Source organism: Nothobranchius furzeri, chromosome 13, assembly GCF_043380555.1.
Source record: "Nothobranchius furzeri strain GRZ-AD chromosome 13, NfurGRZ-RIMD1, whole genome shotgun sequence".
In the NCBI taxonomy this organism is placed as follows: domain Eukaryota; kingdom Metazoa; phylum Chordata; class Actinopteri; order Cyprinodontiformes; family Nothobranchiidae; genus Nothobranchius; species Nothobranchius furzeri.
The window spans coordinates 32,607,101-32,628,954 of NC_091753.1; the positions used below are offsets into that span (position 1 = coordinate 32,607,101).

At 41.2% G+C, this 21,854-nt stretch overlaps 4 protein-coding genes across 12 annotated transcripts in view; 3 read left to right on the forward strand and 1 right to left on the reverse strand.

The window, feature by feature from the left end:
- Positions 1–7,062: 7,062 nt before the first annotated feature.
- mffa (mitochondrial fission factor a) lies at positions 7,063–11,624 on the forward strand. 3 transcript variants are annotated; one of them, XM_015951784.3, is made up of 9 exons: positions 7,063–7,150; positions 7,231–7,317; positions 7,726–7,958; positions 8,255–8,418; positions 8,524–8,615; positions 9,108–9,272; positions 10,794–10,850; positions 11,034–11,118; positions 11,204–11,624. In XM_015951784.3, exons 3-9 carry the CDS (start codon positions 7,745–7,747, stop codon positions 11,333–11,335), a joined length of 909 nt encoding a protein of 302 aa, XP_015807270.1. In that variant the 5' UTR covers positions 7,063–7,150; positions 7,231–7,317; positions 7,726–7,744; the 3' UTR covers positions 11,336–11,624. The 3 variants fall into 3 exon arrangements, with proteins under 3 accessions (XP_015807270.1, XP_015807271.1, XP_015807272.1); XM_015951785.3 differs by lacking the exon at positions 9,108–9,272 and having other exon boundaries at positions 7,105–7,317; XM_015951786.3 differs by lacking the exons at positions 9,108–9,272; positions 10,794–10,850 and having other exon boundaries at positions 7,105–7,317.
- A 310-nt stretch (positions 11,625–11,934) lies between these two features.
- On the reverse strand, positions 11,935–13,623 carry LOC107380504 (dynein axonemal assembly factor 1). Its single transcript, XM_015951782.3, has 2 exons — positions 12,607–13,623; positions 11,935–12,540 (listed from the first exon to the last, which is right to left on the reverse strand). Exons 1-2 carry the CDS (start codon positions 13,499–13,501, stop codon positions 12,080–12,082), a joined length of 1,356 nt encoding a protein of 451 aa, XP_015807268.1. The 5' UTR covers positions 13,502–13,623; the 3' UTR covers positions 11,935–12,079.
- A 69-nt stretch (positions 13,624–13,692) lies between these two features.
- Positions 13,693–15,905, forward strand: mrpl44 (mitochondrial ribosomal protein L44). The gene is made up of 4 exons (XM_015951783.3): positions 13,693–13,920; positions 14,547–15,015; positions 15,127–15,305; positions 15,387–15,905. Exons 1-4 carry the CDS (start codon positions 13,718–13,720, stop codon positions 15,559–15,561), a joined length of 1,026 nt encoding a protein of 341 aa, XP_015807269.2. The 5' UTR covers positions 13,693–13,717; the 3' UTR covers positions 15,562–15,905.
- A 625-nt stretch (positions 15,906–16,530) lies between these two features.
- The window catches only part of agfg1a (ArfGAP with FG repeats 1a), a 36,572-nt gene continuing 31,248 nt past the window's right edge, over positions 16,531–21,854 (forward strand). For 2 of the 7 annotated variants that reach the window (XM_054743406.2, XM_054743407.2), the window contains exon 1: positions 16,532–16,872. In XM_054743406.2, coding sequence (XP_054599381.1) covers positions 16,706–16,872 — 167 coding nt within the window. In that variant the 5' untranslated portion in view covers positions 16,532–16,705. Of the gene's footprint in view, positions 16,873–21,854 lie in introns of all 7 variants that reach the window. The other 5 variants (XM_015951775.3, XM_054743408.2, XM_054743409.2 and 2 more) reach the window with 3 other exon arrangements.

The window sequence follows — 21,854 nt, forward strand, 5'->3', positions numbered from 1 at the left end:
GAATGCTTTATAGAAATCTAAAAATAGCATGAAACCGTCATCATTTATCATATCACTGTATTCAATAATATCCATTACCAGTCTTATATTGTTGTGAATAGATCTTCCTTTTAAAAAACCTGACTGTGTTTCCGAAACAATATCTGAAATTCCAGATTGAAGACGTATCTTGAAAATGTAAGTCAGAAGTTTATAATCTGTATTTCTTAGGGTAATTGGTCTTCTGTTTTCAATAATCCTATGGTCTTTATCTGCTTTTGGAATTGATATTATTACACCATGTCGCATTGTACGGGGGAGATCGCAGGATTCAAAAATCTCTGAGAAAACACCAAACAGTAAATCTTTTATTTCTTCCCAGAAATGATGGTAGAAGTTGGCTGTAAGTCCATCTGGACCGGGAGCTTTGTTCAGGGATAGTCGCTTCACAGCTTTATCCAGCTCTAAGCTTGTTATATTGTCATCACATAAAAGTCTGAAGTCATCATTGATTTTAGGAATATGCATTTCAATACTGTTCAGGAAGTAATTTTCTTCAGAGAATTTTGAGGAGTACAAATTGTCATAAAATTTAAGAATTTCCTTTGAAATTATCTCGTCATCTGTAATTTCTATATTATTTATCAATATTGATTTTATACTGTTCTGTTTTTGTCTCCTTTTTTCCAGATTACAGAAGTATGCATTATTCTTTTCACCCTCCTCAATCCACTTTGCCCTGGACCTAATAAATGCACCTTTTGCTTTTTGAGTATACATTTCATCTAAAGTGGATTGAAGATTCCGAATCTTTTGTTTGTCATCCTCCGTAGGGCTAGAATTGCTGCAGTAAAAATTCAGTTCTTTAACAAGATCTATCTCTTTCTTCTGAGATTCTCTTAAAATTGTTTTGCTAAATGAGATTGAAAATTGTCTAACTTTATATTTGAAAAATTCCCATTTCCGTACTGAAGTGTCTAGTTTTTCTGACGTAATAACACCTGACAGAATAGATCTTATCCCGTCACAATAAGAATCATAATTTAGTAGAGTGGAGTTAAATTTCCAATATTTAGTTGTCCCCCGAGTGGAAATCTTTGGTTTTAATTGTAGATAAATAAGACAGTGATCTGTCAGAGGTGCAGCGGAGATATAAGTATTGATCTCATATGATAGTAAATCATTAGCCACAAGCCAGTGGTCAATTCTGGATTTATAATTTGTGTTGAACCATGTGAATCTAATTGTATTTGGGTTAAGATGACGCCAAGCATCCACTAAATTCTGTTCATAGCAAAAGTTATTAAGGATGGAGTTTGGGTGACTTGAGGAATATTTGGAGGGCCATTTATCCAAAAAATCATCCTGAACCATATTAATGTCTCCACCAACAATGACATTGTTGGTGGAGTATGATACTTTAAGATGCTCAAGCTGTGAGGCTATTACTTCTAACAGTGGTTTATTTTGGTGTATAGTATTGTACCCATACAGATTTGTTAAAATAAATTTTGCATTATCAATATCAATAACAAGGATTAACCAGTGACCATGTTCATCTTTGTGTTGAGCGATAACTTGGCCCTGGAAGTTTTTTAGTAAAACAGCGACCCCTGCTGACCTCGAAGTTCCGTGGCAGAAGTAAGCTCCGTCGCCCCACTGTTTAGACCAAAAAGTGTTGTCCTCAGGCTTGGAGTGAGTTTCTTGTAATAATACTATATTAGCAGTTTTCCCTTTGCAAAACAGGAAAAGACTTTTCCTTTTAGTTATGTTTCTTAATCCCCTTGCATTAATTGAAATTAAAGAAAGGTTGCTTTTCAAAAACATGTAACACAAATAATAACAGAACAAATTATGTGCGTGTTACCTTAGAAGAATGTAACAAGTAGCAGAACCCTGAGATAGAAATGAACATTTTAGCTCACATATATGGATTTAAAACCCATTTCCAGTGCTAATTAAGGAGTTATCTTTTGACCGTTGATGTATGCATGACGACCCCTGTAGATCGCCTTCAGCCCCGCCTTGCGTGCTTGCTCCACCTTTGGCCATACGGCCAGCCGTGCCTCTCTCTCTTCCTTGGTGAGATCCTCAGCAAATTTGAAGTTCAGCTCCCTGCAGATTGGGTGGCCCTTGGTGGCACGCCAGAGTTCCTCCTTGTAGGTTCTCAGCGAGAATTGTAGGATGATCTGTCGGGGACGGCCGTTGAGGGGGGTACCGAGGCGGTGGACGGTGTCCAGGATCAGTTCCACCTTTTCAGCCCAGTGTGGCAGAATCTTTATTAAAACGCCAGCTACCTTTTTTCGCGTGTCTTCATCCCTTTCTTCTTTAAGATCGTTGAGTCGCAGATTCCATCGTCGCTTGTAAGACTCTTGGTCTTCCGTCATTTTTTCAACGCGGAGCAATTTGGCTGTCAGATCTAGATTTGTAGCCTTTAACAATTTAATCTCTTCAGTCATTCCTTTGTTCTTTTCTTTGAGATCTTTTATTTCACCGCTGTTGAAGTCAACCGCTTTCACAATGCTGGCAATGGTGAGAGTGTTTTGTTTTAAATCGCCTCGGAGTTCTTCAATTGAATTTTTGAGACTTTCAACTGCAGCCAAAATGGCACTTGCTTCAGCGCTGATAGCAGCCTCTTCATGTCCTCTTTGTTTTTTTAAGGGCAGTGCAGCTTTACCTGGTGAAGTTAAGAGATTCTTGGTCCCCCTCAAATTGGTCTCCATAGCCTCTTGGCACGCATAGTCGTGGGGTTGCAAGGCTTTGATAGCTTTACCGTTAGCTTTGCTGTTAGCCATTGTTCAGCATGCAACCGGAGTAACTTCCAAAGTGTTCCAATGACGGTCAAAGGCGCGTTTGAGAGTAATTATTGCTTAGGAAATAGGTATTAGGTACTTTTGTGAGTTACATAGAGCTACATCTGCTATAAATTCAGGGTTAGCTACTCAGAGCACGCTACTTCTCGGCTACCCGCTCCACCATCTTCCAAGCTAGTCCCTAACAGTCCCATAACAACTTTATCGAGTAGGACCTGGCTGCAGACATCAGCTGGTGTGTCGAGAGCAAGATGGCGTGTCATTACTTTTACCGGAAAATCGACGAGCGAAAGACCTCGGCAGGAAGTTGGTCTTTTTTTGGCGGCCGCTACGTTGTTTTTGTTTCAACCATACTCGGCGGGTTTCAATTGAGGAAAGGTAAGGATAAGGATGATAGATAAAGAAAGAAAGATAAGGATGAAATTAACTAATTGTTGCAACCTTTCTTAGTTCTTAAATGTAGGCACTGTAGCGTTTAAAGCTTTACCAGAGAATTACTGCAAAGGCACCGTGTTTCATAGCTAATTGTTTCAATATTAACACGCAGTCTTAAAACGAATGCAGGGAGATCACAAGCTAGCTAACACAAAAGCTACATAAATAAAGCTATCAGCAATTGTAGCTTAGCTTTAACTTAGCTATTTGATTTTTCTGGTCTCCCTGTTTGTTAAAACAGTTAAAGTAATAATATTAACTTTATATATAATTTAGACATGATGTAAAGACCACGATTTCTAATACTGACTTAACTGAAACGTTATTAATACCCTTTTTTAATTAAAAAGCGTAGATGCTAAAGTTAGCTTCCGATTCGGGAAATGGCTAAAGGGCTAATACACCCAATTTTTCTCTACTCTGACCATTTTTATTCTGCTCTAGCTCAAAACCTACAACACATACACTCTTCAAACCTGTTTTAGATTATTCTGGGCTCGTAGGAATGCATAAAACATAGTTTGTGATTTGTGAAACCTTCCTCTGATTTGTGAAACTTCAAAAAAGACAGATTTATGAATTTATTTTTCAGCATTTGGCCCACACTGGAACTGGTCCTGTGCACCCAGAAATAAAATGTATTTTCTGGACAAGCTTAGCTTTCAATATCTCTAAATATTTTTCAGTTATTGACTTGTGTGTGGTGTGCTGGGTCATTCTACTGTGGTTGCACAAATCAGGTGTCCTGCAACAGGTACAATAACTTTGAAATAGTAGCCGCTTCTCTAATTAATGCCGCCCTCCTTCTGATTCTGTTTCAGAATAATCCTAACCTTATAAAAAATAGATATTTTTGTCGACTGACTGCTTTGATCGGGTTTGGTTTAATTAATATTACCGGATTTAAGCACATGTAGCTGCAAATCATTCAGGAGTTGGAGGCCTTAAATATAGATCTAAAATGAATATCGGACTTCTTCAAGTGACACTGACAAAACTCCTTACATGTGCTTGTATTCTTCATTTGCTAATAAGATGTATTTTTATCTAAATTCCAGGACAATCGAGGCTTTGAAAAATGGAACCCAGGCAGTGATTTCAGATGGTGAAATCAAGGTAATGTTTAATTATAATAAATTAAGACTCTAAAATTGGACATAGGATAATGCAATCCCTTGTTTTCTGTGGTAATGTTGCTTATTTTTAACTCTTGTCTCTACTCAGACTGTGTATAAGGATCTCTGCAGTGGTAGAGTGAAGTCTGGCCTCATGTATCTGTGGCACAATCCAGGTGTCTCGCTTAAATTAAAGCAAAGACTAAAGCCACTGATGTTCCACTTTGCTGATGCACAGGTAAATGTATACTGACTTACAATAAGCTGCATCACATTTATTTATGTGGATGCATGGTCAGTGGGCCACCTGGGTCCGTTGTCTAATGCTGAGAGGAATGTTTTGTTCATTTTTATGTTAACGTGTTTTATAGGTTGACGAGCTGACAGAGCGGATTGGTTCATGCTCAGGAATAGATAAACTAATGAAGAAGGGAGAGTTCCAGTTTCTGGACTTGGTGTTTGATGTCCTTGTTCCAGAGGTACAACGCAGTCTTCAGCAGTGATTGGTATAAAAGTTACTTTTCGAAAACATTTGACAGTGTATGAAGTAATCCTTAACAGAGTTTGGTGGCAGGAGAATCTCGTCTCTGCTTTTTGCGGATGATGTGGTCCTCCTAGCTTCACCCAGCTCTGACCTTCAGCTCTTGCTGGGTAGGTTCGCGGCCGAGTGTGAAGCGGCTGGGATGAGGATCAGCACCTCCAAATCCATGGTTCTCGACCGGAAAAGGGGGGCTTGCCAACTCCGGGTCGGGGGAGAGGTCCTACCTCAAGTGGAGAAGTTTAAGTATCTCAGGGTCTTGTTCACGAGTGAGGGTAGGAGGGATCGGGAGATCGACAGGTGGATTGGTTCGGCGTCTGCAGTGATGCGGACGCTGAACCGATCTGTCGTGGTGAAGAGGGAGCTGAGCCAGAAAGCCAGGCTCTCGATTTACCGGTCGATCTACGTCCCAATCCTCATCTATGGTCATGAGCTTTGGGTAATGACCGAAAGAACGAGATCGCGGATACAAGCGGCTAAAATGAGTTTCCTCCGTAGGGTGGCCAGGCTCAGCCTTAGAGATAGGGTGAGGAGCTCGGACATCCGGGAGGGACTCGGAGTAGAACCGCTGCGTCTCTGGATCGAAAGGAGCTAGTTGAGGTGGTTTGGGCATCTGGTCAGGATGCCTCCTGGACGCCTCCCCGGGGAGGTGTTTCGGGCAGGTTCTGCCGGCAGGAGGCCCCCGGGTCGACCCAGGACACGTTGGAGAGGTTACATCTCCAATCTGGTCCGGGAACGCCTTGGGGTCCTGCCGGAGGAGCTGGTGGAGGTGGCCGGGGAGAGGACGGTCTGGAGCTCCCTAGTTGGGATGCTGCCCCCGCGACCCGGACCCGGATAAGCAGAGGAAGACGACAACGATGAAGTAATCCTGCATGTTTTTCAGGTAACAATAAAAGTGTTGGAAAAATGGGAGGGGATGAATCGATATACATCTGAGAAAGCCATGCTTCAGCAAATTCATTTGTACCCAAAATAAAATGGTTGTGAAATTAAGTGTTTCTTTGGTTTTATTGTCTTTCACTCAAAATAAATACCAACTAGCTAAATAGTTATCAGCTGTAGTAGTTAAATTCTGTTGCAATGAGCTGCTGTGATACACAATAGGACAGTGTTATGGATATTTAATAACTAATTTTTGTTGCTGGTGAGAGAGGAGTGTTGCTGAAATGTTTTTCACTGCTTCTGGGAGTCCTGTACTTTAGCAATTGGTGTAGGTCAAAAGTTCATCTTGGGCTTAACAATAAAACTGAATATTTAGCCAGTACTATTTTGTTTGCACATTTTGAAAAGTCTTAGTTTAATGTGTTCTCATTTTTTCCATATGTTTTTTTAATTCACTTTACAGCCTTTTATTGTGTGTGTGTATATATATACATATGTGTGTGTGTGTGTATATATATATATATATATATATATATATATATATATATGTATGTAAGTGTATGTATGTATGTATGTGCTATTGTCATAAAAATTCCCTGTCTGAAGAACAAAGGGATTTAATATTCAATTTTCATGCAACGCAGGTTACAACGTTACTTAAGTTTGCCAGTCCAGATCTGAAGAGAAAAAAAAATCCGAAATAAAAAGCTTTTTACGGTAAGTTTTGTTTTTTAAAAAACTACTTCCAGTGAAAGTAATGACTTCTGGTTAAGGTAATGACCCACCGTGTAATTTTTCTCTTAAATATGTACAAATCGAAGAGAAAAACGACACGTATGGTTTTGACAAATTCAAACTACTTTTGTGCTTTGTCAATAAAGCGTATTCAAGAAAAAAAAACTACTTCCGGCAAAGGTAATGACTTCCGAAAAAAACTACTTCCGGCAAAGGCAATGACTTCCGGCGAAGGTAATGACACTTTTTTCCGGATACGTCATTTCCTGTCACGGCAAAGACGCCAGCTGATGTCTGCAGCCAGATGCTCTTGACTTTATCTGTCATATGAACATTTTGCCAATATGTTACCATTCTGCCCTAAATCCATAACATCTGTTTTTAATTTTGCTATTATAGCCATATATAGAAAGCACAATAAATCTTTATCTCCTCTATGATTAATTACTTTCCCTGTAAATTTGTTAAATAGTATCATAACCCCTGCTGTTTATTAATTAGCTGAATACGGGATTAAAAGAGAGAATTAAAAACTTTCACATCCGTGTCGGATTACATTTTCTCCCGGACATGCTTTTGTTTTCTGACGTATCTTCCGGTTGATGTAGCTAACACTTCCTGTGTAAAAGAAACCAGGGAATCGACGACAGGAGGTCCTCTGTCATTTAAAAACACCAGGATATGTTTGACAGCTGTTCTTTTTCTATCACTTACTTTTACTGTTACCCGACAGATATCGTTCAGAAAGTTTCACGCTGATGAGAACCTCATAAATTTAATATTTTGAAGGGGAAAACTGCGCTGAACGTCCACCAAGACGGTATGGAATCGCGCTGAATCTTTAGCTTGAGAAGCCGAGAATGCTAAAGTATATTTCTCATTGTTATTCTCTAAATATTATTCAGATTTACGCTGTAATTGTTGGATGTTTGCTTCTCACTAAGCCTATAGCTGTAGCTTGTTTGGACACATTTAGGGTTATTAGCTTAAATCTAGCTCTAGATTAAGCTGGTTTAGTGATCAATATTGTCTCTGAAAAACACTCTTTGTATCATATGATGGTGTCACGGGGATGTTGATGTCTAAAACAAATCATGCAATCCTTCCTGTTTTGGAAAACAGACTTTATCACAATGAATAGAACTGAAAACGAAATATTTTCACATCTGGGACTTTTTTAAGCCAACGATTAAATTTACCAAGTTTTTCTTCTAAAATACGTATTTAGAGTCATTCCTACGTGCCAAATGAGTGGAGCGGCATTCCCTTCCCCTACAGTAGAGATGGCAGAGATCAACTGCATCCAGTATGATCTGGAGTACACCGAGGGGATCAGCCAGAAGATGCGCATTCCGCAGATGCTTAAAGTGGCTCCACAACATCATGAGGAGCCCAGAGTTGGAGTACAGGATGTTCACCCCAGTGTCATCATGCAAGTGCCGGACCGAATCGTGATTTCTGGTTAGTAAGTTACTAAAGAAAACAATGTTAAAATCAGATATGTGTTCTGGTATTTAGGGAGTTTGCACCACCGTTCTTATAGTGGAACAGGACTTTGTCCATTCTTCTCTTGACAGTCAGGCTTGATGTGTCAGCCTCTAAAACGTGAAAATGAAACAACATAGACTTGTCATAACAAGGCAAAGACATTTAGCTCCTTCAGTTTGTAAATACAAGTTAATGCAGATTTTCTTGTCAAACTAAGTTTAACACAGAATGCAAATGTTTCTCATTTTAAGCTTTTTTTTATTTTTAAGGAGATTCTGTGAAGCCAAAGTTCCCCAGAGACTTGGACCTTATCCAGTCGACACCTCTGGAAACCCTGTCACTAAAAACCCCTCCCAGAGTCCTCACCCTGAACGAGCGGCCCCTGGACTTCATGGAGGAGGAACAGAGGGCAGCTCCAGACAGCGAAGAGCTGGTGAGAGACAAAGCAATTAAACATCACTGAAACACTACACAATGTCCCTACAGTGCATTATAGGCAGAATAAATCAGCTCTCTTCACATCATTTTGTTCTCATAGACGCGACCACAGGGGCGTTTACGGCGGGAACGTTCAGCCAGCGAGAATGCGGCTGTTCGTCTTAACAATCAGCTGGTCAACAATGACTCAGCGTAAGTACTGGTTCAGATGTTCTGGTATCACCACTGACTGGCTAATCTCCTGTGATGTGTCCATGTAGTGTCACCTTTCATTTGGCTTCATGATTTTATTTTTGTGGCACATTGTGCTGCTGGTTGTTGATGCAGAATCCTGCTGTTTATTTTTTTTTAGTTGTGGAGCTTTATTAACCATGAATAAAACTTGCTTTTTAATATATTAATAACTGTGAAATTGCAGGAGAAAAAACATTTTCATGTTTAGAATGTTTTCAGCAGCTCAAAGCGTTGCTGTGACTGATTTCTGTTCATCATCTTAGAGCTGGAGTGTAGTTAGAACCGGATGTTTTCTTGCTCCTGTTGTTGGTATTTAATTAGATTTGAAAGCAGCTCTGTTAGTTTTTGGGAGGGGGGCAGTATCCTTTCCTTATTTTTCTTCCTGTTCCTTTTCTTCTCCCCATCTTTTCCCTTTCAAATTTGCTTCTTTTAATGGTGGCCGCTGAGCAGTTCAGCTTCCCACCCCCCAGCCACTGTCCAACCATGCCCCCCTCTCCCCGTGGCTGAGGAGCACAACCTGTACAGCGCTAGCGGTGTTCTGTCTTTCATCCAGTCCACAACACGTCGGGCCTACCAGCAGGTCCTGGAGGTGTTGGATGAGGAGGACCCACGCAGGTGACCTCCAAACATTGTGCTTGGTTTTTTATTTGTTTATTTTATTTTTTTGATTTGGTCAATAGATGTTTGAAAGCAGGCCTAATGCAAACTTTATGAAGCAGATGACAAACATGAACACTTTTACAGATTTTTGCTGTTTAGTACTACAAAGCATCTGTTTCTAGCTACTGCTGGGCTTAATGGCATTAAAACCATAAGTAATAAATGCAGCTATTCCGACATCAGACGAAATTAGTTTTTGAATTTTGATGCCTCAGGTCCAACTTTTTCATCATAATGTAGTTCAGCCATGAACGTGATTGAACGCCTTCAGCTGCTGTTTTTAGTCCTTGACGGTGAACTAACTTGTTGGACTTATTAAAATTATCTTTCGTTTTCACGTCAAGAGAAAGTAATTGTTACATTTAGAGAAATCTGTCTGGAATCCCTTGAGGGGAACAATAAATGTGTTCACTCATTCATTAATTTAAAGACCGAATTCACTGAAAACCTTTTTACTTGTTATTTTTAAACCTGATCTGTTACTGAGTTTCATGTGCAGGCTAAAACTGAAAATAGTCTTCTACCCTTTGTTCCTTCATTAGCTGCTGGTACACAAAAATGGACGGAAACGGTCGGATTAGCCTGTCAGATCTATGTGACGCTGTAATTTTATATGCATGCATCTTGGCTCACAACGGGGGTGGGGGTGGGGTGGGGGGGGGGGCTGTTGTTGTTTTAGCATCGAGGAGAGCAGAAGCTAACTGTTAGCATTAGCAACTCCACAACACAGCAGAACTCCACCAGGGTTGTGTTAATTGTGGAGATAAAATATCAACGTTGCAAAACAGTCAGTCAGTGGTAGAGTCACATTGCTGTTAGCCAATCAGAGGCGAGCTATCCAAATTTCAGGAAATAAGACTCTGAATCCTGCTGCATTCTCCTCACCTCTTCTCCGGCTCACTTCTATCTCCTGAAACAAGAGCGCCAGAGCTATTCAACACTACAGAGTTTGACTCACATTTATACTAGAGGCCACTGCAAACGTGTTGGGAAAAATGAGTGAACTTGGTCTTTAAATGATATGGGCGGTGAACATTAGTTAACTTAGTTTTAAATATTTATAGACAAAAATACGCTGGATTATTAAAATAATGCTAATTTACATCTGCAGTCCCTACACTAAAACACTTGTTGCATGTTTGGTGCCAACAGCTAGTAGCTGAAAACAGCTAGCATGAACAGATTGTGTTTAACACACTTTCATCACTCAACAAATTCTTTCTCTCATTTCTCTCCTAAACATCTCGGTTGTCCCGCTCCGTTTTCTTTTTAAAAGAATTGTGACATTTTTAAGCACAGAGTAAAAGATGCTGCTGAGTAATTTCTGTGTTAGCTAGTCGAACTTGAAGCGTCGACCCGGTGGTTCCTAGAGTAGCTCAGAAACTGTTGGTGTGAAAAGAGCATGCAGGTTATTTGTGTGTTTCTCTAGATCTCCTTTTGCCTTTTCCAAACTCTGTGTTTCCCCCACCTCTTCAGCAAACCTTCACTGCGAGGGGGCTCTCCTCTGAGCTCCAACCCCATGCCTGAATCCAGGTAACTTCTCCTGGCTCATCTGTCTCCTCCTCCGTCCTCTTCCTTTTCTTCCACGTGTGCACATTTTGAGCCAAAATGTGAACATTCTCTGTAACGTTGACGTAACCTTGGTTTAGTTTTGGTGAAGTGTGCTGTCTGCTGAACTCTTGTCGTCATTAATGGACCATCTGTTCTCTTTTTAAGGCTGGCATTATCAACCTATGAACCCGCTCTGGAAGGAACAGCTGATGACCTGACAGTAGTGGATGTAGCAACTCTCAGACGCCAGGTCAGTCGTTCTTAACAAGTCCCTTTTTTTCTTATATACAATTAACTGTATAACCGTTTGAACTAAATAATGTATTTTTTAATAGCTTCTCAAGTTGAACCGGAGACTCCATCACTTGGAAGAGGAGAGCAAGGAGCGAGCAAAGCGGGAAATGATCATGTGCTCCATTAGCATAGCGTTCTGGCTCATTAACACATGGGTGTGGCTGCGGCGTTAGAGCTAGCATGTGTACCTGTCATCACCACAACACAGCAACAGTATGTCAGATGATAGCTTCACTCAGTCTCATGTGAGGACCCCTGCTCCAGACCTGCTGCATGCTGATTTTGTTTATTTAACACATGTACAGTTTTATTTTTTTATGCATATTTTCTCCTCTTTAGCTTTTACTTCGGTTCTCCATTCCCAGTGCTAAATAAGACTTGGAAATATTAGCTAGTGGCACAAAACGCTGTAGGAGGATTCACATATAAATTATAGCAGGTTGGTGAAGGCACAAAAGGAAAGTCAAGCCACAGTTTGGAAGTTTATTAAGGTAAAATACTGTTTATCATTGCAGGGAGAATACTGCGTAGCTAGGATTGGGAAATGTATTAAAACATCGTAGCCATACTGGTAATGTGTTCTGGGTTTTTATTTACGCAAACTGACAAAGATAAAACTCACATTTAGCTGTTTTTCCCAATTAAACTTTTAAAGCCAAACTTTGTCATTTTTTTTCCCCAAGAAAATGTTACAAACAACCAAAACCACTGACATGGATGAAAAATTCCATCATAACAAAAGATTCTACATCTTAACATTACTTTTCTGGTTCTTTTGGTAAATTTTTACATAACGTTAGACTTTAATCGAAGCTTCACTAAAAAGTTCTCAAATCAAACACGTTCATCCAGTCCTTCAGTCAGGCATCACCCCGAGGAGCTCAGGCCTCGGCTGGAGGAAAAGGCAGAGCAGTAGGTTAGAAAGCTGAGTTTTGACTTGAACCTGAGAGGGAGCGGTCTTCGCTCCAGTCCAGCGCTGACTCCTCCTCATCATCATCACTGCCTCCAGATATGACTTCTATCTTTGGCTTGAACACCTGCTGAGAGGAGCTTTCAGTAAAACCCTCCAGTTCCACATTCTCTAAATCAGGCAGGTCATCGATGTGCAGTGGCCGGTTTGTGAGGAGTTGGATTGTTTCCAGCTGCTCTTCATCCTCCAACTCTGTGACCAGTGGTCCAGGACCGTGTGCTGTTCCAAGATCATCTTCTTTGGTGAGAAGAGACCTAGGAGAAGGCTTCCTGTTTTCAGAGCACACTTCACCTCTCTTTACATCGTTTTGGTTTTTGTCTTCATCCTCCTGTTCTGATAGATTATCCAGGAGCTCTTCATGTGCATCCAGGAGGACCATCTCTGGAGAGGTGGGGGCCTCTGTTTCCTCTGAAAGAAGGTTATTTAAGTTACAATCTACATTTTGTTTTGTACTTCATGTGTGCAAATGCTCACCACGAAGGCGGCGTCTCTCCAGAGCCTTTTGGCGAATCATCTCCATTCCCTTCAAGCGCTTCTGGACTTTCATCTTCACCTGGAATTCCCACTGCTCCTTCTCCTTTTCCAGTCCCCCCCTCGCCCACGCCTCTGCACATGCCCGCTCTTTGGGGAAAACAGGGCGATCATCGAGGAAAGTGAGCTGCTTGAGGCGAAAGATCACAGCCTTCCTGTAGTTTGGGGTCTTCTTTACCACCTCGTTTCCCATCAGGTTCAGCACTCGCAGGTCCGGCATGGCCTCAAGCACAGAGAGGATCTTGGGATCATGAAGCAGATTGTGAGACAGGTCCAAAACGCTGATGGCCAGACAATGACGTAAATGCTCAATGTCCTCCACAGACTCCAGCTTGTTGTGAGCAATGTCCAGAGTGCTGAGGTCAGAAAGCCCAGAGATGTTTTCTATAATGTGGATGTGGTTGTTGGATACGTTCAGGATGTGAAGATCTCTTAGATGTTCAAGGTTTTCCAGCTTGTGAATGTGGTTATGCTGAAGGTACAAGCAGCGTAGATGAATTTGGGCATCCAGGTTCTCAATGCGCTGCAACACGTTGTTTGCCAGCCAGAGGCACTTCAGGTCTGTGTATTCCTCTAGATTCTCAATGACAGAGAAACCCTTGGAGTGCAGATAAAGCGTGTCATTAAGGGAAGGGGTGTAGTACAGCTTGTGCTGCTTACAGAGCTCTTTAAGGAGCTTCCTAGTAATTCGTGGCATCGAATATGTTTCTTCTTGCAGTGAGCTTTGCTTCAGTTGTCTGGCTTCCCGTTTTAATTCAGCTCCAGCCTCTAAAATACCTCCTGGTGCATGAATGCCGGATGATTTTGAAATATCTCCACCTTCAGAATGAGCTGCCATCGTTTGTTGGGCTAGCCTTCTTCAAAAAAAAAAAAAAAACTATGAAAGTATCCCAAAGGATGGAAAAATAATATGTCTTGCTTATATATTGAAATGATTAGTTTTCGTTGTCTAATATTAGCAGTTAGTCCGCCTGTTTGTTGTCGTTAACCGCTTGGTTTGTTTCCATAGTAACGATTGGTCGACCGGATTTAGTTTCGCATCGGACTCTTTAAGATGTTGCACACTGCTCCTGTTGGAAACATGTCGGCTATGTACTTGTTCAGTCGTGGTGTCCTAACATCTGGAATACACCGCCAGCTCGTCTGTGGAAGTGTTTCACTGTTTCAGATTAGAGGGAAGAAACGATGGATGAGAGCGTACACGTACATCATGGCCAAGAAGCTAAAGCTGGAAGGACCTCCTCCACCGAAGCCACGGTAACGTTAGCAGCTAATGCTAAAGTTTACCAGAGAGCACCTCAAGGCCAAACATGTCACATTTCTGTCAATTTAGGCTACACAAAGGAGGTTTAACCAGCTTTGTTTACTGAGTTCAAAGCAGAAAATAAATATGTTGAGCATCAAGAAGAAATAAAACAAAATAAGCTAACGAGATTTAATAGCAGCAATGGAAAATTCCTGAAAACATTTTAAAAAAGGACTTGCCACAAGATAGTGGCTATGTATTATAGAGGCCCAAAATCCTGATAACGTCAATTATTTAATCATTGTTCCATCATATTTCCAGTCAAAATCAAAACTTTCAAGAGAAACAGATTAGAACCATGTTCACATTCTGTATTTGGTTCACATGCTAATAAAAATAGCTTCACTGCTCTTAATTGGTGGTTGTTTCTAAGGGGATGGATATTTAGTCTGGCTTGCTCTTAGCAGCACACCGCACACCGGTCCATTTTATTAAGGTGCATACAGGGTGGTCCATATAAACTGCCCACCCAGTATTTATTTACAAATATAACGAGTGTTTATTCTCCTAGAATTTATGACACATTTTGTACTATTTTTTTGTCTAAGAATTTGCTCCATATCTCACTTTCTTTCAGGTCACAGCATCCTAACTGGGATTACCACGCTGAAGTTCAAGCTTTCAGCACTCGCCTCAATGAAAACTTCTCCCTGGAGCTACTTAAAACAGCCTTCGTTAATCCCTGTTACCTGCAGGCAGAGCAGGACAGGAGAAAGGGATTAGGTGTGGATTCAGAAGCTACAGCTCTGGTTCTCAAGGATAACAACCAGCTGAGTAAATCTGGAGAGGGTTTTACTAAGAGCTTCATTAGCGACTGGTGCAGAGCAAATTTCCCTAGTCTGCCAGATGAAGGTGTGGAGAGTGTTGTGGGACATCTTGCCAGCCCAGAGGTTGTGACATATGTTGCAAGAAATCTTGGCCTTGAGGACCTTACCATGAGCGCAGAGTTCCCTGTTCCAGATGATGTGCTCTATTCTACATTCATGGCGGTGATTGGAGCTCTGCAGGAGAGCAGTGGAGCAGAACGAGCTAGATTTTTTCTCAGAGTAAGATGAACACAGAGTAACACTTGATGTTTATTTCTAAATATGTGCTCATCCTAAAACTGCACGGTTGGATTCGTGTTCAGCGTGTCATGATATTCTGCCACTTCTTAGGACTTCCTGTTGACTCAGCTGATAGGGAAGGACCTGTTTGACATGTGGACTGTGGTCAACCCTATGGGCCTGCTGGTGGAGGAGCTGACAAAGAGGAATGTTCCTCTTCCAGAGCCTCGTCTCATCAGGGCTGCTGGTGCCAGCACTGTCCTACCACTCTACTTTGTTGGGCTTTACAGGTATGTGTGTTACTATGCAGCTGTTTTTTGTCCTCTGCATCATATAAATATACCTGTTTTTGTCTGTTCACCTCTGATAAGTGACCAGAAGCTCCTGGCTAATGGTCCAGGAGAGACACTGGCTGGAGCTGAGGAAGAAGCAGCACGCGTTGCCCTTCGAAAACTTTACGGCTACACTGAGAACCGCAGACCCATCGACTTTTCTCCACAACAGCAGCACGAGCAATGCAAACTTCAGTCTGCCAGCAGTACTTAGTAAAGTAATAATTATACTCCAGCAAAAAATAAAGGGGATATAGGTAGGCAGAAATGTATTGTGCTTGTCAGTGTTGATGCTGATGAGTTTTAAAATGAGAGCTGCAATAATGCTGTAAGATCATGCTTTCTACTGTATTAAACAGACGGCCCATGTTTGAGCTATTATTAGTATAAAATCGACTAGTTTCACTGTCGTACCTGCATAAAACCAGCTGATTCATTTTTACCATCTACCCCTGCCATCTCACCATCTATTTGTAAATAATACATCTGGTGTTTAGCAAAATTTGTATTATGTTGTGTAATTTGTATGTAATAAATTTTATTTACAAATTTGTGAAAATTGTAATGTTTTTAATATTTACATCAGCATTCAATGAGAAATCCAAGCATCCTTGATCAAGTATATTTTTCACTAAGCCTTTAGAGCTTACCTTGAAAAAAAATACATATATATTTAAAATCTATGTAATATTTTAGTTTCACAACAAACGTTGAGACTTGGTTTTGTGTTGCAGTGGCTATGAAGAGCCTCATGATGGCGCTGGTGAGCGGTCGTTTTCACTGTCATGAGCATTGCCAAAGATTACATAAAAATGACAAGATAGTTCGTTTCCCCAACTTTCGAATGTAATAAAACCAGGACATTTCTGACAAAATGTTTTTGTTCTGGCTAGAGATTATACTTCATTACCTGGAATAATTTTGAAATATACCGAACTCGAATATTTCATATAACAGTTATTGTTCAGACATTTTGCCAGTCGCGACCTAATAGTTTGATTATTACATTTGACTTCCAACTGCTAGACCAAATTTTGCTACATTCCGCCCAGAACGTTCAGGTATCGTACGTATTTATGTATATTCTATTCTATGTGCAGCGTAGTCTGCCTAATAACAGGGTTTTAGGGAAAGCGGAAGTCGATAGCAGGAAGTATCTTGTTCCCCTCTTGAGTGCGTGAGCCTCTTTTTCTAGGAGACGTGAGGCCGCCCGCCCTGACAACGGAGCCACTTTAACCACCCCCTGGCTGCCGTTAGCACGAGTCGGCAACCGTTAAACAGCACAGCCCTTTGTTTCAGTTGTAGCTGACATTTAAACCTCCCCCGATTTTATTTATCGGTGCTGTATATCCTTTATCATGGCGGCGAGTGCCAAACGAAAACAAGAGGAGAAACACCTGAAGATGCTGAGGGAAATGACGAGTTTGCCCCCCAACAGAAAGTGCTTTGACTGCGACCAGCGCGGCCCAACCTATGCCAACATGACCGTGGGCTCTTTCGTGTGCACCTCCTGCTCTGGCATCCTGTAAGTATTAAGTTTCGCGCTGCGCATATGTTCCACCATAGCCCACACATGACATGATATAACGTTTCAGGACATTCATTTGGGTGAGCCCCAAACCTGTTAGCGGGAGCTAACGGTGGACAGAACCAGGGTGTTTGGAGTATCCGCGAGTTTAGTCGTGTTGACATGGTCTCATTGTGCCCTTTTGGGTGGGGTACCCAGAGGTGCCAGTGCTCCACAAAGAACCTACATGGTGGCTAACTTTAGCATCCAGGGCTAGCCTGTGAACTTATCTGACACTTGCAAGCTAGGTCTACAGATAAGCCCGTTGCCAGATGCTACTACTAGTTGCTGGAAAAGCAACACCCAACTTCCTTAGAAATTTCTGTTTGGTGTTTTGATTTGATGATTACAAACATGACATCTGGGGCATTATTTTAAGATTTGACCGATAAGAGCCATTCCACATCATCTGTTATGTTTCGCCCAGTCACCTGTGTTCGTGTGTATCTGATTAACTTGAAATATCAGCTTCAGGCTCTGGCATCAGACCAAGAGCACTTTCCCTGCTAACCCTGCTGCAGGTATAGTTACAATGTAACTGGGTGTTTTCTTGACTCCTAAATCTTTGCTGTGGAGTTGCGTAACCAAGCATCTGTAGCTTCAGGTTTGAGATTAGTGAAACATTCAATGTCTTGTTTCCATCTGCTTATAAAACACCTTAACACAGCAGTCTGAAGGTTTGAAAGGGTTTAATGTTCCTGGTCTAGGTGATACCGATGCATTAGAATTGGAAGATCTGTTGCATAAAATTATCTTTCCACTATAGCTTGCTCTTTGCACATTTTTGCACAGAGTTGAGTGGGGGTATCTTCTATAGTTTGAGATGACTTTCACTAAATTCCTTCCTGGCTGATAGATGAGTGAAGCTGAGTGGTTTTTAGGCTCAGGAAGTGTCTGTGGCCTCTCTGCACTGCAACATCAGCAGGATGTGATGTGTGCAACAGGAAGTGGCAGAGAGATCAGGTCACTGTCTCTCTCACTTTTTCCTAATAATTTTTAGAGAAGCGAAGTGATTGCAGGGGACATTGGTTTATTACGAGTGCACAAAGTCCTTTGAAAAGCTGTTGCAGAGACTGTTTCATCAGACATTGTTATCCAGATATATTAACCTCGGACAAATATTTTGGGTTTGGCAAACTCTTTACGCAGTGAGTCACGCTCAAGTACGTAAAACACCACAGACATTTTTATGAGTTTGAGAAGTGTTTTATCCATCCATCCATCCATCTATTTCCTGAACCCGCTTGTCCACGTAGGGTCGGGGGTGGGGGGGCCCAACTTCAGTGGTCAATGGGCAATCAGGCAGGCTACATGCTAGACAGAGAGCCAGTCCATCACAGGGCAACACAGAGACACACAGGACAAACAATTATGCACACACACACACCTAAGGACAATTTAGACCAGGGGTGGGGAACCCTGGTCCATCGAGGGCTACCATCCAGCATATTTTATTTTCAGCCCTGCTTCAACACACCTGACTTCAATCAGCAGGTGATTAACAGGCTTCTGCAGGGCTTGATGAGATGCTGAGCAGGTGAATCAACCACTGAATCAGAGGTGTTGGAGCAGGATACCGGCCGTTGAGGACCAGGGTTCCCCACTCCTGATTTAGACAGACCAATTAACCTAAAAGTCATGTTTTTGGACTGTGGGAGGAAGCCGGAGTACTCCGGAGAGAACCCACGCATGCACAGGGAGAACATGCAAACTCCATGCAGAAAGATCCTAGGCTGGGAAGCGAACCCAGGACCTTCTTGCTGCAAGGCAACAGCTCTAACCACTGTGCAGCCCAAGTGTTTTATTCATTATATGTATTTTAAATTCCAAGGTCCCTTGTTACTGATGTCTTTTTATATTGGAAACAGATGTGACGTTTGTTCAGAGTAGGGTTGTCATGGTAACCGGTGTAGCAGTAAACCCTGGTAAAAAAGTTGACAATAATAATAACTGTCTTGTTTTTTAAAAAACTATATTATCTCTGTGGATTACCGTGGCTGCGGTGTAGGCGCGGTGACCCTTACCAGCCACCGTATCATCTGCTGAAGTTGCCGGCGGCACATGCGCACTTTGTTGTTTACAACCAAAACTTTCTTGAAGCTAAAGCTGAAATAATGACCATAGGAGGAGACGGCAGTGCTCAGGACATTTTTTATCCCTCAAAGAAGACAAAGTGGGAAGTACGGGCATATTTTGGATATTTGAAGAATGCCGAGGGACAGTTGATAGAAGACGGCTATCCTGTTTGCAGCACATGCAGAAAACGTGTCTGTGAAAGGCAGCAACGCTTCAAATCTCATGACACATCTGCGTGACCATCACCCACAACTCTACAGTCAACGCAAGGCAGGCTAACGTTAGCGTTTTAGCTAAAATGCGTGATCTGAGGATTTGGGTTGAGGGTTGAGTCGCTATATAAAGCAGCCGCAGCGCCGCTACCTGCATATAACCGTGTCGCGGACACCCCCCATATAGAAATGACGCTATGCATTACGGGGCTCCCAGGGGCAGATAAGAGTTGGTCTCTCTCCGAGAATAATTATGAATTTAACAATGATTACTGCCTGATGACATTTTCCCAAATCTGCAAAGCTCACTGGAAGGACACAAACCGAGGAAGATATTTTCCTGATATAGGGTTTATTACTCAAGTAAGGGTAAAAAAGTATCTGATTAGAAGGCTACTTGAGTACAGAGTATCATCTGATCTAATACTTTTTAAATGATGACATCAAACAGACAAAAAATAAGAAGTTATGGGCAAATATTGGTATTTTAAAGACTAAAGGGAAAAAATGTAAACAAATAAACAACATAATTACAAAATAACACATTTTAGGCAAAAATTTGACACAAACTGAGGACAATATTTCCTGACATACAGGGTTTATTTAATTGTGTGAAAATGTAGCACGTTTAAAAAAAATACAGCGATAATACCGAAAACCGTGGTAATTTTGGTCACAATAACTGTGAGGTTAAATTATCACACAGTGACAACCCTAGTTCAGAGTTATGTATTTGTAAATATTCCAGGATAAAAAGGTAATTATCAGAGGATTCAACCAACTGAGATATATCAGGTAGAACGGTTAAATTGAGAAGGCGGCAAACACTCAAACGAAACCCCTTGAAAAGGGGTTAAAAGGATACTATGCAAATTATTCACATTTTAAAATCAATTTATTGAGCCAGTATGTTTAAAATTACCCTTTACAAGGTTAAAGAAATGTCACACTGCCCTCTGTGGCCACAATACTGCATTTGCAACTTCAGAGTGCCGGGCTGACACCTTTTACACTTAGAAAAAATTGAGCTTACAAACCTGGCACTGCAGTCTGCCTGCAGCACTTTTCCTGTATGTTTTACACCATGAACACAGCTGATTTGTTTCATTTAGTGATGAATCACTCCTGTAGACACTAATGAAGGCCAAGGAGACATTTCAGCAGTTAGGTTAAGGTGTTAAAAAGACAAATGCATAACGAGGAGATAGGTTTCACTTTTGCTTTTACCACAGATAATTAAAAACGGACACTGGGGGCTGATAAAGCAAGCAAAACTGCCTAGTGTGCCTTTAAGTGAATAGTTTGTTAAAAATGAGTTTGAGAATGAGGAATTCTGGATGAACTGTAGTGGTAGCAAAAGGTTAGTCTGGCCACACTCCATTCAGCAGGTCTACTCTTGGCCCGAACAAGTTAAGGTCCAGCCTTTCAGCGCTTTATGTTTATAGAGAGACGTTGAGTGGGCTCAGCACCAGTGCTGTAACAAAGAAAAACTACAAAGATGGCATAGGCTTAGGACGATTTAGTCTTGAGCTTTTCTTTGAGCAGATAGAGGTACTGAAGATATCTATTTTAAAAAAGGATGTATTTCTTATGGCTTCCTGTATGGTGGACTGCCCTGTTGACTGATTTCCATTTGATGAATAGGGATGGGTACCTTTGACATTTGAATCGATACTGTGCCAATTCCCGGTACCTACGAATCGATAACGGTACTTAACGGTACCAATTTTTGATACTTTTGAGTGTAATAATTATTTAACTCACTTTTTTAATTACATATATGTTATTTTTCCAATATATAACCACATTTGATCAATATCATGATACAACTGTTTGCATTTTTTTCATCGTAGTATTGTATAAAATTCATCATTATGAAAACCTTTAACAACAACTCCTCCTTAAAAAGTACCAAACATGGAATTAGAAACTAAACACAGTAAGAACACACCAAAGATGTTTAACAACAACTGTTTCTAAATTATCCAAAAACAAACTCAGCTCCATGTACTCCTAATCCTCTTCTATGCCCCTGGAATAACTCTGATGAGGAGACCATATATTATAAACTACAAATCAAACTAAAGCAAATGTCGATACCGTACAACTGTATGTATTATAATATTGTGGTGTTCCACAAACTAAACCCAGCTCCATGTACTCCTTTTCCTCTCCTTTCTCATCTGGACAAACTGTGTGATGGTGGGTCCTTGTAGTTTTATAAACTACAAGGACCCACTGAAGCAAACATCTTTGCTGTGAACTAAATTTACTGTGTATCTTTGTTCCTTTTGCTGTTCATTTTCAAACTGTTTATTTTTCCTACTCGGAAGTTGGAATTTCTGAGGAGAAAGTGAACGCACCATTAGCTATGTAAAACAAAAACTAAACTGTCAAGCTAACGTTATCTTAAACAGTTTATTTAGCTGCTGGATCAGATTAAGATGCCTCATATTCAGATCTTTATCGCTGGTTTCATCATCACCCAATAGCCCATCGCATTTAGTGAAGTGGGCCCAAACTTCAGAACACTTCCTCTCTTTGTTTACAGCTCGCCCACAGTGACTGACGACGTTACGCTCTTGCGCATGGCACAAGTACCGAAACAAGGCACCGTTTGATATGACATGAATCAGTACTCAGTCGGTACTA